Source organism: Coffea arabica, chromosome 9c (genome assembly GCF_036785885.1).
Source record: "Coffea arabica cultivar ET-39 chromosome 9c, Coffea Arabica ET-39 HiFi, whole genome shotgun sequence".
NCBI classification, from domain to species: domain Eukaryota; kingdom Viridiplantae; phylum Streptophyta; class Magnoliopsida; order Gentianales; family Rubiaceae; genus Coffea; species Coffea arabica.
The window spans coordinates 43616711-43633309 of NC_092326.1; the positions used below are offsets into that span (position 1 = coordinate 43616711).

Genomic DNA, 16599 nt, shown 5'->3' on the forward strand with positions numbered 1-16599 from the left:
GGATTGGGATAATTCTACCTAGTTTCATACTAATCAGCTCAGAATGCTCTTCAGTCTCAGCTACTCCTGGTGGTTCAGCGTGAGGTTAGATTTCACCCCTCCAATTTTTCGGTGCCTCTCTTAATTTTATCGGTGTGTTTTTAGTACCTACAATTAGCGACTCTTATCACGTTACCTAACCTCAATTGGTTTGAGTTGGTTATAATCTTATAAGTTTGCAGCAATAACAAGTAAGAGCTCTCGATGGAGATTCTGGAATAAGGTTAGTTTTCTGTGTTATCCTATCTTTCTACATTATCAACGACTTTCAATTTAACACAATTTTATTGTAACGCTATTCGAATTGATTGATTATATCGTTTATCTTTTCATACTAAGTTTTATTTTTTTTTACAATGGACTATTGTTAATTCAACAAAAAAACCTCCTTCCCTACAAGGATCAAACACCTACGCGATGCGCGGGCACTCCCTCTAATGATTCTACTAATTTTATAACCTTCAAACAATAAAACAATTTCTTTTCTTCTCTCCTAACTTAATTAAGTATTTCCTTCTGCTCTTTTTTCTATCCTAAACTCCCAAACTAACCTCAAATTTTTAGAGGACTGTCCTTAAAAACCATGAGAGCTAAAAGTCGGTTCCAATTCGGCTGATAAACCAGTTTCTCTTCGCCCGTACCTGTCTGATTCTAACCCTCTGATAAAGCAGAAAAAGGCCTACAAAACCAAATTCTCTCTCTCTCTCTCTTCCCCCCCCCCCTCTCAAACAGAGCCTCCTCGTCGTCTTCGTCGTCGTCGGCTCTGCATCGCTGCCCCGCCCCCTTCCCTTTCCTTCTTTTCTCCCCATTTAAGATTTTTCTTCGTTAGTTTAACATATCTGAACTGATACATAGATAAACAAGAAAGGAAGAAAATTTATTTATTCCTCTTCTGGAAAAGCAGAGGTAGAAGAAAAGAAGATGGCGAATATTAATAGCAATGCGAATGGAAGTTGGCAGGCGCAGGAGGAAGGTTTCACGGAGATCTGCGGATTGCTGGAGCAGCAAATTTCTCCGACTTCCGATAAGTCTAAGATTTGGCAGCAACTCCAGCACTATTCTCAGTTTCCTGATTTCAATAATTACCTCGCTTTCATTTTCGCTCGTGCTCAGGTCTTCTATTTTCTCTCCTCTTTCTGCCTCTCTTGCTTTCCTTATAGCATCTATTTATTTTGAGCACTCAAGCAACACTCCTTATCCTTCTTGTGGTGGCTCCATAGCCCTTTTTCTGTTGGGTCCTGGAGTACTGGTAGTAGTTACTTTTAAGAATTTTAAATTAATTCCTTGAGCTTTCGATCAGTCTGTTATTACGTCACTTGTTGGCTACCTGTGTTTGATTTGGAAGATGGCTTACGGCCTGCTGATCCTTGTATGTGGGATTTATTTGAGTCAGTTGTTTCCAATTCGTTTCTGTTAGTAGCAAGTAGTATTTGAGCAAAGTTCACAGATTTTCTAACCGGTACTGTCTGACTGAATTTATTGCGAGTCCTAGTCAGTGAAATGCAGGATTAATTCGATATTAGCCAAGAGTTCGACATTTATAGTCAACGTTTCATTTGAAAGTTAGTGTCATGTTCGTTTGTGTAGACTGGCAGTGATAAATGCTTTTGCTACTTTAGATTTGTTATCTAAAGAGGCTAACATTACAGCAAAGAGTCGGAAGAGTAGTCCTTCGGATCCATTTTGAAGTCTTCAATTACTGCTTGGAATTGTAAATCTTGGTTAGTCCATCACTATAAAAAGCTAGATGGGTGTTTGTCACAGGGAAAATCAGTGGATGTCAGGCAAGCTGCTGGGTTGCTTCTAAAGAATAACCTCAGGACTACATTTAATACCATGCCGTCAGCAAATCAGCAGTACATCAAAACAGAATTGCTACCTTGTTTAGGGGCTGCTGATAGGCACATCAGGTCTACAGCCGGAACAATCATTACTGTACTAGTTCAGATTGGTGGAGTTGCTGGCTGGCCTGAGTTGCTTCATGCCCTGGTAAAGTGTTTGGATAGTAATGATCTGAATCACATGGATGGTGCCATGGATGCTTTGTCCAAGGTAACTCTACCCTTCTCGTGCACCCAGTTTACAAAGCTGTTAAACACAGGAGTATGCATTCTTTTTCTATTGAGTCTTATGCATCTAGTTCTGGATTTCTTTTTCTGATGGTTATGGTGATATGTGTGCCTTGAAAACATAAGTTGTCTTTTCTATAAATTATGGTGTAACATATGGGCTTTACTCAGATTTGTGAGGATATACCCCAAGTACTGGATTCTGATATTGCTGGATTATCTGAACGGCCCATTAATGTTTTCCTTCCAAGGTTTCTCCAGGTAGCCTTCTGTTTTCCCCCTTTACTCTTTTCTCCCACCATCCTTCCCCCAGCTCTTTAGAAGGGTTGGCTAGCAACAAATTATGTGCTTTCTTTGCCTTGTCTTTGCACACTGAACTCACAAGATGTTTCTTCTTGTGCTTTGTCAGCTTTTCCAGTCTTCCAGTGCTTCTCTAAGAAAGCTTTCATTGAACTCTGTAAATCAATACATCATGCTAATGCCAACTGTGAGTACAAGGCAAACAGCTTTGAATTTTTAATCTTCTCATTCTTCATTCCTCAGCCATCTACATCTTAGTTGATTTTCAATTGTTACTCGCCTCAACTTTGCAGGTTTTGTATGTATCCATGGATAAATACTTGCAAGGTTTGTTTGTTCTTGCTAATGATCCTGCTCCGGAGGTTCGGAAGTTGGTAAGCACTTTTGGTGAATTGGTTCTGTGTTTGATGCTGTTGAAATATAATATATGCTGGGCTTTTATGCAATTATGATGACTTCACTGGCCTCACTTTTTTATTTTTCTTTTCCATTGGCTAAGAAACCGTTCATGTACATGTACTATGTTATCTTGTTTCCTCAAACCCTCCTGTGTTGATTTTTAGTAGTTATCATTTTTCTGATTTTGCTATTGTGTCATTTTTTGTGTTAATGCAGATTATGAACAATTGTAAACAAGTTTCAGTTGGACATGAGCATTTTTATCCTTGAACTCTTGATTAAATGACAATTTACTGTTTTACTGATTGACCTGACCACTTAGGGACCTTGTAACATCATTTTTTTTTTTCACTTCAAGTACTTACTTTTCCTTTGTTCTGTTTGCTTTCTGCTGTTGGATTGGACAGGTTTGTTCTGCATTTGTTCAGCTGATTGATGTTCGTCCAGATTTTTTGGAGGTTATATTTCTTTCTACTCAATATCATAATCTTTAGTTGATGTCCGTGTTTTTACTGTTTCATTTGAAGTCATGTTAATTTTTGCTTATTTTAAATGTTCTATTGTTTGATCTATTTTGTCAATCCCTTAATGAATTTCTGCCATTTCTATCATGCTGCATCGATATTAATTAATGATGTGCTGCAGCCACATTTGAGGAATGTAATTGAGTATATGTTACAAGTCAACAAGGACCGTGATGATGAAGTGGCTCTTGAAGCTTGTGAATTTTGGTAAGTTTGAACTCTCGTCCTCCCCTTCAAATGTTGACAAGTTTATGTAGTTTGTTTATTATAGCTGAGGTTGCTGGAAGACTATGCTGGATTTTTCTGTGTCATTGAGCTCCTAACAGGTCAAATGTGTGCATTTTTGCGTTTGACTATATGAGTTGTATACAAGCCCTTTTGGCCAATTTCAAATTTGGTTGAGCGGTGTTGCCGTGACTATTTAGTGATTGGATATCACTATTAAGCTAACTACATGGTGGATTAATGGTAAAGAGAGTATGCTTTAGATCATATAATTTAGAGAGTGAAACTCTGGCAGGCTTTCTTGCTGAATGTAGCTACATTGATAATGGGATTAAGGACATGCACTTGTTTTGGTTCCCTGACATGACATCAATCTAACTGTTCTTGATCTGGGATTTGGAGGATTTTTTATTGACTAAAGGTTTCAGGGACCATGAGTCTTATTCCATGTTTAGCTTTGAGTTCCTATGTTGCTTGTACTCACATAAATATGCTTCTTTAGGCTAAGTACCGTGCTGACCCTTTGTTGGAATAGTAGCTTTTTCCACTGAGTAGAATTATGCAGATATTTTTTTCACAGTAATTACCTGAAAAATTAAATGCTTCAAACAAAATTTTTGTTCTCTTGGGGATTAAACTGCATCCTTTTCGAATTTAAGATTATAACTTCAACTTTGCTGTGTAGTGCATGCCCACGGAACTTATAAATTTACATATAATTGTCTCATTCATGCGAAAATCTCATGGAGCTTTTGACTTAACATATAATTGTCGCATTCATGTACAATGCTATGCATAAATTTAAAAGGTCCTAAACTAGGGCCTTGCTCATATTTCTATTCATTGCAGTGTTCTAATAATTACTTAGTTGTAGGTTATAACAAGAGTTTAAGTTGCTGTCTTGTGCTGGGTTTAACAAAAGAAGATTGATTATTGGTTTACATTTTTCCTTAACTCCTACGTTCATCATGCATACCAGGGGACAGACATGCTGATATGATTCAATCACATGCAACTTTCTTAGGTCTTGTGTTTATTTGCAAAATATAATAGCTTTGCTGGTGATTGACAGGTCAGCATATTGTGATGCCCAGTTGCCGCCTGACAACTTGAGGGATTTCTTGCCTCGGCTTCTTCCTGTATGGTCCTCTTTATTTGTTTCTGAGTTGAATCTAACTCATTGTGTTGTATGGAGAGACAATCATGTTTGTGGCACACCGATATTGTGTTTGTAGGTTTTGCTATCGAATATGGCCTATGCTGATGATGATGAATCGCTTGTGGATGCTGAGGTTATATTGTTGTATTTATCTTGTCACTGATATTTTTGTCCATTTTGTTGTCATGCTCTTTTCCTAATTTCATAAGATATATGCAGGAAGATGGATCTCTTCCAGATCGAGAGCAGGTACTCTGTCATTTCATTTCACAACCAATGCAAAGACATGCTGCTACAACACCTTTACAGAATGTTTCTTATAGAAAAATGTGACCTGCAGGATCTGAAGCCTCGTTTTCATGCATCACGCTTTCATGGATCGGAGGATGGAGAAGATGATGTAAGCATCTTGTTGATTTTCTGTCTTTTTCACATTCTTTGAAGGGGTTTCTCTAGGATAAAAATGAGCGTAAATGAATTTAGAATAGTACCATTTATGCATGAAGGACAAAACATTACCAGGCCATCTCTTGGTCTTGCAAACTATTTCTTTTGGTGTTTGAAGATCAAATTTTGGGCTGACGCTGGGAAACCTTTGCATGTGAATTTTCTGGCAGTCTGACTTGCATGCTATTGATCTTTTGGGTGGCATTTTTCTGGTGGAGAAGGGCTATCTGGGAAAACGCTTGAATGAGATATGATTTTGTATTTCTTGTACTGTTGCGTTGCCTCTACCATCATGCGCCTTTTGTTTTTGCCTTGTAGTCCTGTATTTGAGAGTAATGTTTTTGTGGTGGTAATGGACTCCATCGAAGGGTTTCAAATAGATTCGACTAAACTGTCAAAGCATGATACTTGTGGTTTTTCTCATCTCAGGATGATGACACTGTGAACAGTTGGAATTTGCGAAAATGCAGTGCAGCTGCTCTGGATATTCTCTCTAATGTTTTTGGCGATGAGATTCTCCCCACTTTGATGCCTATTATTCAGGTAACTTGCCCATACATACCCAGCCTGCCTGTGTTTTTTGCATCTCTCTGGGTTGTAGTGTAGTTTTATACTTCCATTTTGCAGCTTGTTACTCCCTTTGTCCTCTATTAGTTGTCACTCATTGGCTTTCCATATTATTAGTAAACATGGTTGGTTAGAAAAGGAATTGGGTGCTAATTCGTGTTTTATCCTTCATTCATAATATTTAAGGTTGAACTAAATGATGGGTTTGACATGCGGGACAACTTTGTATGTTTATGAAGTTCCATGTGTGCATGTTAACACTGCTTATTAAAAGGACTGCTCATGCATTTCATGCAGGCAGCTGCTGTAGATATGTACAGCGGGGCCCTTACATGCACTAAACAAGTAGCAAAGAAGAAGATTATGGAAAAAAAAAAGATTCCTTTACAAATTTAGTTAGTGACAAACATTTTGCTACAGACCATAAAGGAAATTATGACACTATTATTGGGATGGAGGCAGCATTTATTTCTTATGGCTTTGCCTAAAAATGGGATCTGATGGAGATCCTTCATTCATACTATTTGATGTTGTACTTTGGTGGATTGACACTTTGAGCCTTAACAAAGACAGAAGCACGAGTCCTCGCACATGCTCTCTCTCTCTCTCTCTCTCTGTGTGCTAGAGACATGATACTCTTGATTGTGCTTCAGATGAATTTTTTTTTTTTTTGTTGATTCTTTGCAGTCAAATTTGGGCAATACAGATGATGGAGCATGGAAAGAAAGGGAAGCTGCGGTTTTGGCTATTGGTGCCATAGCTGAGGGTTGCATTACTGGGCTCTACCCTCATCTGTCAGAGGTGTACAGTGCCTTCATTTACTTGCCATCTATGGCTTAAAGTCTTGTGCAAAAAGCTAGTTATAAATTTTCTACATCACTTTCCTGTATGTGTTGCGCTTTCCTGCGCCCTTCTTAATGCATGGGTATTCCCAGGAGATGTCCTTGGTTGTTGCTTTACATTGTATTAATCATCTAGAACCTTCTGGAAGAACTCAATTTAGTCTGCGTGAAGTTGAAACTTTAAAAACCTTAATTGATGGTTGTCCAATTTCAGTTGAAGTAATTAAGGTCTGGTTTGATGTCATGTCTTCTTCTGTTTATAATGTAAAGAAGCGTTGGTTGACCAAACTGTTTACTTTGCTTTTCTGATAAAATCGTTTATGAAATAAGGACATAGTTATTGATTAGAAAAATGCATTTCCCAGGCACTTCAAAGTCATGGATGAATAGTATTTTGAAACCACTGACGGTTCAATCCTGACATGCATGAACCAACACATAATTTTAAACCGTTCTTCCCTCTTATATTACTTCTCCTTAGTTAGTCAGCCTCCCATCTCCTTCTGTCTCACCCCATCTTTCTTCTTTCCTCTCCTTACCTTTTTCACTTGTCTCCTTGCTGTCTTCTCTCTCTTTTTATCTATCCCCTCTCCGAAAAACATTCGGACTACATTTTTTGTGCTGGTTATCAAGAACAGAGGGACCTTTTAATGATTATCTCCTAGAATGGAGTACCATCATTTTTTTCTTCCCATCCAATCCTTGAGGTAGAAAGCATGAGAAACTGAGGTTCCATTTCGTTTATTAAAAAACTTAAACAGAAATTCTGAAGAAAATGGAAGCTGTTTCGATTTGATTAACCCATTTAAAAAATCTATAAAAATGTTAAGAGCCATGAAGTTCTGAGCCTTAGTCTGCTATTGAATTGTTCTAAAATTTCTCATAGTTTCTGGGTGCATTAGACACATTACCCTCCTGTGCAACTTAGTATTGGATCCACTTTTTGCTATTCTGTTGAGATGAATACAAGTGAGTTGGATGTTTACTGCAGCCGATAGTTGTCTTAATAATGGCTGACCTGCTATCAAGTGGCTCATTGAGCTTAAGCTTTATTATACTGTGCAGTAAAACTGCAGTATTGGTTACCTTTGTTTCAGTGCTTTGTATAAACAATGCAATATGTTATTTTACCATCTTGTAGTTTCCCTCACTAAAGGAAGGAATATGAACCAAATTCTTTGTTTTTTTTAATTAATTCTTGTGGGGAAAAAGTATTTTTCCCTGAAAATAACATTGTAATTTTTTTTGGCCCCCCTTTGCAGATTGTTGCATTTCTTATTCCTCTTTTAGATGACAAGTTCCCTTTGATACGAAGTATTTCCTGCTGGACACTTTCCCGTTTCAGCAAATATATTGTGCATGTAAGTGATCTTTAGCATTGGCGTATGCTGGTTTGACTTGTATTTTTTTTTACATTGTCCTCATGTTGTAGTAAGAGGTGCTAGAGGATCGTGATTGAGCATTTTTTAAGAGGTGGTGATATTTTAAGGTTGACTTCTAATCTTGTTCTCAAAACGTTCAATGTCTCGAAGCAACACAGTAATGCATACAAGGAGATAAAAGGGACTGGCAGAAGCAGAGATTGGGCCCTAGGAAAAGCAGATTAAGGATCACTAGTATAGGGTTCAACTTCCATGCAATTTAAACCCAATTGGGACAGTATTTTGGGGCTTTTAATTTATATAAATCATGGGCATACAAGGAGTTGCCTTACCATGAAGGTCTCTCATGCCATCGATATGTAAGGCTGCTTATGATTAGCCATTTGAAAGGTCCTAGTAATTGGTGTAACTGTTTCTATCATCTGTAGTTACTCCGTATTGGATTTTGGGTAACCCTTCTTTGTGGCACTTGGGAAACTATCTGTGCTCCAAAAGCTTTCTTGACACACTAGGGAAACTATCTGTTAATCTCCTGAATGCTGTTGCACATACAACCATACTCAATTTGATGGAATGGTTTGATCTTGAAGGAGATCTTCTAAAATTTCAGGGTACTAGTCAGCAAGAAGGCCGTGAGAAATTCAGCAAAGTTCTTATGGGTCTTTTACGAAGAATACTGGACGACAACAAGCGGGTGCAGGAAGCTGCTTGTTCAGCCTTTGCCACATTGGAAGAGGTTTCCTTGATGAAAAATGTCTTTTCTTTGATTGTCATTGTCCTTAAGATTGATCTAGCTGAGAGCTTTCGTTTTTTTCAGGAGGCTGCAGAAGAGTTACCACCACTTTTGGATATCATTTTGCAGCATTTGATGTGTGCTTTTGCAAAATATCAGGTTTTATGTTATGTTATAATGGCATACATACTAATTTTCTTTAATTTGTTATGTTACATTTTCGTATTTTTGGTGTTTTACAAGTCAATATTGGAGTTGGATCTGTTTATGCTTCTCTGACCTCTGTCTAATGTGTGCCTTGTCTTTTATTCAGAGGCGAAATCTTAGAATAGTATACGACGCAATTGGAACATTGGCAGATGCTGTTGGACGGGAATTAAATCAGGTAGGTTGGATGGAGCATGATGGTTATTAGCATGTCTGAATTCTTACCTTGGCAGACTTCGCATGTTTGTAATTGAACAGCATTTATTGAAGTAATCCGCATCTAATTGCACTTTATTGTGACTTCTGCAGCCCAAGTATCTTGAAATTTTGATGCCTCCATTAATTGCTAAGTGGCAGCAACTTTCAAATTCAGACAAAGATATTTTCCCCCTGCTTGAGTGCTTCACATCAATTGCACAGGTATTCAATAGTTACTTTTTCACTACCTGAGTGCTTTTTCATATCCATATCTGAGAGGATATTTTATGGGTCATGAAACTGAAAACCTTTGAGAAGTTGGATCCTATATATCTATACATGCTAAATATCTTGAGGTGCAAGAACCATGTTAAGGTAACTTATGCATGCTTTCGAATGTTAATTTTGTCTGCTGTTGATTACAAGATTATCTCTTGCTCTTATGGCCCATTTGCACATCAACTGTATTTGCTCTAGTGTTCAGTGTGAAGTGTGTTTTGAAGTTGGTGTGTTTTGTGTCTAAAGTGAGGAGGAGAAACATGGCAGATAGTTTTACTTTTTAATAGTGGCATTCTAGGAAAATTGCTTTACCTTTATTTTTAAATGGTAAAATCCCCTAAACCCCTTTGTGGGTTAGGGTCAAGAGTCAAGATGCATAATCCTCTAACAAATGTGCACTTAACCCATTACCTATTTGAGTAAACTGAATTTTAATTTTGCTGCTATGACTTGCTGTCAAAAGTGAAAGTGAAAGCGACTCTTGATTTGCCCCAAGATCACCTGTTCTCCTTGTCACCATCAATTCTGAGTAAGCCCTGCTCTCTCCAAGTTTTTTGTTGTCTCTGCCATAATTCACCTCCACCATACCAGGCTACAGTCCAGAGATGGAGGTTGATGATATGGTCAAACTTTGCCGGTGGGGAAAATATTTGCAATATTTTAGTTTGTTGATTGCAATTTCGTTTCCTTGAGATAAATTTTGGAATGGATCACTTGATGGTTCGTATTGACATTTTAAAGCATTTAGTTTGGAGTGAATTTTCATTGATTTGTGATGATTTGCGGTTGTTGAAGGTAGGGTTTTGCTCATTGGTGGTAGTGTTTTTAAGCACAATGTTGAGGCTGAAATATTTGAGTAAAAGTTTGGGTGTATAGGCGTTTTTCTTGGTAAAATCCACCACATTTGGGAAGGAGTGGGGAATTACAATAAGTGGCACCGTCTGCTGCTGCTGCATTGCTTTTTGGCCATGGCTGCAACTGCTGTTGCTTCCTTTTGTTCTTCTTTGGAAGTAGTAGAAAATGAAAGGAGAATAGAAGGATTGAGAAAAATTGGAAAGTAAGAGACTTTTTTTGGGGCAAATGTACCTTTTGGACGAGTCCTGAGTGTCACAAGGGATTATAGTATTTTTTACTGGTTGTCAAATGGCAAAGATGCTTTTTCTGAATGAAATATATTGATTTCTTGGCAATAATGCATTAAATTGAGAAATTTGAAGATGGAGGGGTTATTGAAAGAATGCTTGGGTGAGGTGCAAATGAGGCATAGTTGTTACTTGGAAGGTTCTTTTCATGATTAATCCTTCTACTATCTGTACAGGAGTTATTGTTTCAGGAATGTTGTTTGCAGTATAATGTTGGAGAGTCTCCGAATACAATGAATGTGACTTTAGCAAAGCCGCTGTATGACTAACTCTGGTCCTTGTAGACTTCATATGTGGAAGGCTGAATGCAACCTTTTAAGAATTCTCTTTCCCCAGCCTACTTTACGGGTTGCAGTGAAACCCATTTTGAGCTGAATAAATAATGCAATATGCACATCAGAGCTACATATTTAAGTAATGAAGATGTAAAGAAGCATTGAGTTCCTCCTTTGTTTTGAAACAACTGCTTTCTCTGTTTTCAGGCACTGGGCTCTGGATTTTCGCAATTTGCTCATCCTGTATTTCAGAGGTGCATAAACATCATCCAGACTCAACAGTTGGCAAAGGTTTTACTAAATATGATGTCCTTGTTTTCTTGACATAACTGTATTCAGAATCAAGTGGTTTATGATGCTTCTACATGTTGCATTTTCTGGTCTTTATCATGTGTTTTTTCTACCTTTTACGTTTTGTCACTTTTACGTTTTATATGGTCTTTATCATGTTACTTTTACATTTTGTCAGATTACTTTTTGTTTTATTTGTAACGAGAGGGATTCTAACACGTGTGAGAAGATTTGCAATTTTAAAAAGTGACACACATTTTGTGCTATGCTATCTTTGTAGCTTTCTCACGATTTTTTACCATTATGTGATTTGGAATAATAAACTAATGTTCCATCTTAATTCATTCTTTAGGTTCTTTTCTATATGGTTTTGTCTTTTGGGCTTTTCACTCTTCTGTGGGATAACTTTTCCAATTAATTCAAATGGTTTCCTAGTCTGTGTGTTTACTTGTTTTTTTTTTCTCCCCTGCTTACTGTATTCATGCTTTCTGTAATTCCGTTTTATCGAAAAAGATGACTGGGTTTGCAAATTAAAAAGAAATTCTTGAATGTATCATATTATTATCATGTGGTATGTCACACTGTTGATCTCTATCTACTTTAAACCACAATTTTGTGCTTTTATGTTGCATTAGCTTGTTGCATATAGAGCAATTTGTACCATTGAAAGTTGAATTCTTAATTATCCAGCCACACTTCTTTGGCACACTTATATCTGAGACATTGAATTGCAGGTTGATCCTGTTTCAGCTGGGGTCCAGTATGATAAAGAGTTTATCGTCTGTTCTTTGGATCTTCTCTCTGGACTTGCAGAAGGTCTTGGCAGTGGAATAGAAAGTTTGGTGCGTCAATTCTCCAGGCATTATATGCGTCTGTTAATTCACCTACTTCAAATGCATTCTGTTAGGATGTTATCCTGGTTGACAAAATATTATGTTTGTACTTTTCTGAAATTTTTGCTGACCTCCTGTGGTGTTGGGTCAATGAATGAAAATATTTGTATAATACAAAGCCATTTTTTATGTTTAAATCTGAAATTGTCCAAAAAATTTTTTAATCTTCTTCTTCTTGATATGGATCTTGTTTGTTGGGAAAAAGAAAGATCAATGAAATAGAGAGGCCTCAGATATGATGGCAGCTTTTAGAATGTTGAATTTGTGCATGGGATACTCACCAATCATCAAAATTACTACACTCATCTTCAGGAACATTGACTTTTGTAGTCCAGGTTTTTCTCTTGGTTATAGATATTTATGGATTCTATCGAAGCTCAATTATTTAATAAGGTGTGAGTTGATGTATGGTTTCAATAGACTATTTTGCATTTTTATGGGCTAAGGAAGCATTTCAAGTTGCTAACTTCTATGGTACATTGGACTAAACCTCCCAGCATTTTGTTGTCCTCACTGATAATTGGTTTTATACACACATAAATATATTGGTCTAGCGTTTCCCTTCCAGCCGCCAGGCTGTTTGTGTGTGTCTCTTTTCTACATGCATTTAATGATAAAATTCTTTGCCAATCCACTGTTTAGCATGATAAGGGAAATCTCGGGACAAAATGTTGTATAATTTCTCAGTTTGTACCCTGCATTGGAACTTTTACTTGTAGGTCTCACAAAGTAATTTGAGGGACTTACTTCTGCAATGCTGCATGGATGATGCTGCTGATGTTCGACAGAGTGCTTTTGCATTGCTTGGTGATCTAGCACGGGTGGGTTGAGAATTATGACTTTGTAGCTTAAACCTATTATGATCAAACTTACTTTTAGTTCCTGAGTTCATATACAGTCTGATACATTTATGTCATTTCTACTAGGTTTGTCCTATTCATTTGCATTCCCGGCTGTCCGAATATCTTGATATTGCAGCTAAGCAACTGGTAAGTGGGTAATCATCTGCCTATCCTTGTCATCATTTTCGATTATTTCAATCTCTTCTCACTTGCAAGTTTTGATATGCAGAGCACCCCTAATCTGAAGGAAAATGTGTCAGTAGCCAACAATGCATGTTGGGCAATTGGAGAATTAGCCATCAAGGTAGATTGATGTCCTTTTAAAGCCTTAGAAACGGGTTTATGGCTTAAATTCTATGAGTTAGATTTTCGAAGGAAGGCAAATGCATTATTTGTTGCTTGAATTTGTAAATCTGTAGCCTTTAGTTGGGGGCCTTTTTTTCTCTCAAATTCTGGGATTGCGCCGTCTAAGTAATTCTAAAAGTTTGCTGCGCTTTAAGTCTACCCAATGTATTGCTGACGATAGCATTTAGTTACTAACACTGAAGGGGCTGATGGGTCTGTATTTATCTTTAGGATGGCATTTATTTGAATTTAAGGAATTAAGGTAAGAGCTATGCTCTTCTTGTTTAGAGTATTTCACGGTAAGAAAGGCAACAATATCTTTGGACGATCCAATGGTAGAGGAAATGTGAATTCACTGTGTGTATTATCTTCTTAGACTAAGTCTTATGGAGCTTTTGCTCTCTGTATATTTTGTTGAATAGGAAAATGCGATACACACACGTGTGTGTCTTTGGACAATCCAATGATAGGAGGAATTTCAATTGGGGAAATGTGAATTCACTATATGCATTATCTTCTTAGTCAAGTCTCATGGTGCTTTGCTCTCGGTATATTTTGTTGAATGGGACATTTGACTCGCGCACACACGTGTGTGTGTAGGCACACCATTTTTCTTAATTCAAGTTTGAAGTTTTTCTCAGTTATGCAACTTTTGGTGGTATCATTTAGGTGGTCATCTTGACTCTGCATTATGTGGAGAACTTTTATTCATTTTGGACTCTCTCGTTGCATGTTTTCTCTAAATGTACAAGTAAAATGGAAAATAAGGTACTGATTTAATTTGGTGGGCAGCTGTGTTTGTTATATGTTGAAAATTGTGTTTCAGGTTCAAAAGGATATGGCCTCCATAGTGATGACAGTTATAACATGCCTAGTCCCAATACTTCAGCATGTAGAGGTGATTATGTTTCCTGTGTTTGTTGCATAATGTTAATTCTGTGCCTTTTGATTCTATTTGTCTTGTCCTTTTCTTCTTTGGGTACTTCGGTTTTATAAAGCTGATGCACATTTATTATGGAACATTTTGATTGAAACTTTTGATGCTTCAAAGGGCCTGAACAAATCACTCATCGAAAACAGTGCAATCACCCTTGGTCGTCTAGCTTGGGTCTGTCCGGAGCTTGTTTCACCACATATGGGGCATTTCATGCAGCATTGGTGCATTGCTTTGTCTGTGTAAGTTACTTGGCTTTACCACAAAGATTGATGCTCTTCTGTATCAGTTTTTCAGAACATCAGACGTGTGAATATGATACATGTTTGCATAAAAGGCGAAACACTGAAAAAGGAACCAAATTATTAGCAAATAAAGCAGTAATTTATTTACTCTTTGATCTTAAGGTTGCTGGTTCCTTGGGAAGTTTTAATAGCTTCAGATACATTGTATATTCTTTATTATTTCATTATGTAGAGATGAGTGTTTGATTTACATAAGATTAATCTGTCAGTAATGCATCGAAGTTTTAGCTCACTTGATTTTTTGCAAGAACTAGTTGACTTAATAGAGTCAGAATTAACACGTAGAATTAGATCTTCATATGTTGAAGAGATAACCAGTTGCCTTTGTACAACCTTGTATCCTTTCCTTGAGATTGTTGTCTACTATCCAAGTTGTTTATCAATCAAGGAATGTTACATAGTGATTCCAGTGTTCGCTATGCAAGCAAAATACCCTTTTAACTGCTAAAAACACTTGACAGGATACGAGATGACGTGGAGAAGGAGGATGCCTTCCATGGTTTATGCGCAATGGTATGCATTTCCTTTTTCTTTTCTTTTTCCCAGGGAGATAGTTGGAGATGATATACATAATATTTAACTTGTTTTCCTTTGCTAACAGGTTAAGACAAATCCATCAGGGGCTTTAAGTTCACTTGTTTATATTTGCCAAGCCATTGCAAGTTGGCATGTAAGTTATATCTTGCTCGCTCAATTTCATCTATAAGTTATATTAGGAGCAAAAAAGTTTCTCTGTCTTACCTAAGTTCTATGTGCAGGAAATTAGGAGTGAGGACTTGCACAACGAAGTGTGCCAGGTTTTGCAGGGATATAAACAAGTAAGTCACTAATTGTAGTATTTAGTCCCTAAAAAAATTAAGTGAAAATGGAAAAAGAAATCTTTTCTTGATTTTCATTTATTTTACAGCTGACACGCAATAAACTTAGTAATGAGATCTGGATTGCAGAAACTCTGGCTGATTGACTCTCTCTCTCTCTCTATCCCATTTTTTGGTGAACATGGTTTTGCATTATTTGTGCATGATTCTCTCTACATTATGGGATGATGACCTTATTGGAATTCAATAAAGTGGTTTAAGTCATTCACTTGTCTTTCCCTTTTTCTGTGGTTGGCAGCTTATGCTTTGCCTTCTTGATCATCTATAGGAATTGCCTATCCTTCCCTCTCTTCTAGGCTGCTACTCCCCTTTTCACTTGTTTGAGAAAATATAGAACTATACAAAAAGGGGATTACATGTCTAAGCTTGAATTATCACGAGACTGGTCTTGTATATTCTTGCCTTTGAATTGTTGTTCAATTTGAAATTTCTGATATTTTCTGTTCTTAAATCTGCAATTTTTGTCCCCCAGATGCTCAACAATGGTGCATGGGAGCAATGCATGTCTAATTTAGAGCCCCACGTGAAGGAGAAGTTAGCAAAGTATGGAGTATAATAATCTTCCGAAAAATCTAACAGGGTATATCTTGTTTGTTTGGGCTCATCTCCATTGCATGATGATGCTTCAGGGTTGGACATCAACCTGCAGTTGCAATATTGTGAGTTCTGAGTATTATCTGATTGTGGAGGATTGTCATACATGCGTTTCTGTCTAAAGACCCGAGTCTGGGTCTTGTTTTCACGCATACTATTGAAGCATGAAGATATTTTATACTCTTCACAGCTTCTGAAGGATTTTCTTTGTCAAGCAATTTGCGATCGGAGGTAAAAGGGAGAAGCAGAGGTTGGAGAGGTAGGGTTGGTGTACAGGGATGTGCTTTTCAAGGTTTTAGATTCACTTGATCATTGTGAACAGAGCAGGGGATAAGTTATTTTTAGAAGTCAAAAACATTTTATTTTTCCTTGTTGGATTGAAGAGTGATGGTTGACTAAATGTTCTGGTCAATAGGGTCAGTGTGCCGAGTTCCACAAGATTTTGTTAGGAGCGGTATCATATTCATTTGTCATACTTGGAATTGTAGAACTGTAATATTTGTTCATTTTGAAGCTGAAGCTTATGCTGTTGCTGCTTCCTGGATTAGGAGAGTGGAAAAATAAGCATTGATGTCTCTCTCTGGATTCCAAAGTTTCGAGTTGGATGCTTTTGGTGGTCAAATTGAATGTATTCCTCCTGTTAGCAGTCTGTTGTATCCAAAAAAAATAAAAAAGGTAGAATTCTCGAGTTATATGTTTCAGGGAAGGAGAGTATTTTAATGCTTGGAAG

At 37.3% G+C, this 16599-nt stretch overlaps 1 protein-coding gene across 2 annotated transcripts; it reads left to right on the forward strand.

Annotated features, from left to right (window-relative positions):
• The first annotated feature begins 697 nt into the window (after positions 1-697).
• On the forward strand, positions 698-16518 carry LOC113708042 (transportin-1-like). Of its 2 annotated transcripts, XR_011821083.1 has the most exons (30): positions 698-1152; positions 1804-2091; positions 2280-2369; positions 2518-2595; positions 2702-2782; positions 3215-3265; positions 3453-3538; positions 4629-4695; positions 4792-4848; positions 4935-4964; positions 5056-5115; positions 5592-5705; positions 6417-6530; positions 7834-7932; positions 8564-8689; positions 8771-8845; positions 9000-9071; positions 9203-9313; positions 10995-11078; positions 11813-11920; positions 12691-12792; positions 12898-12960; positions 13043-13117; positions 13985-14056; positions 14210-14334; positions 14859-14910; positions 14999-15067; positions 15156-15215; positions 15748-15934; positions 16060-16518. XR_011821083.1 is itself a non-coding variant. In XM_072065058.1 (29 exons), the coding sequence occupies exons 1-29, from the start codon at positions 961-963 to the stop codon at positions 15829-15831; spliced, it is 2685 nt and encodes an 894-aa protein (XP_071921159.1). In that variant the 5' UTR covers positions 698-960; the 3' UTR covers positions 15832-16518. The 2 variants fall into 2 exon arrangements, 1 of the variants encoding a protein (XP_071921159.1); XM_072065058.1 differs by having other exon boundaries at positions 15748-16518.
• Positions 16519-16599: the final 81 nt, after the last annotated feature.

Excerpts from the sequence above, each read along its gene's own strand:
- LOC113708042 (XM_072065058.1), top strand. The coding sequence starts at position 961 with ATGGCGAATATTAATAGCAATGCGAATGGAAGTTGGCAGGCGCAGGAG. Across the intron at positions 14,057-14,209 it reads CAATACTTCAGCATGTAGAG|GGCCTGAACAAATCACTCAT; the intron begins GTGATTATGTTT and ends GATGCTTCAAAG. Across the intron at positions 15,216-15,747 it reads TTTTGCAGGGATATAAACAA|ATGCTCAACAATGGTGCATG; the intron begins GTAAGTCACTAA and ends TTTGTCCCCCAG.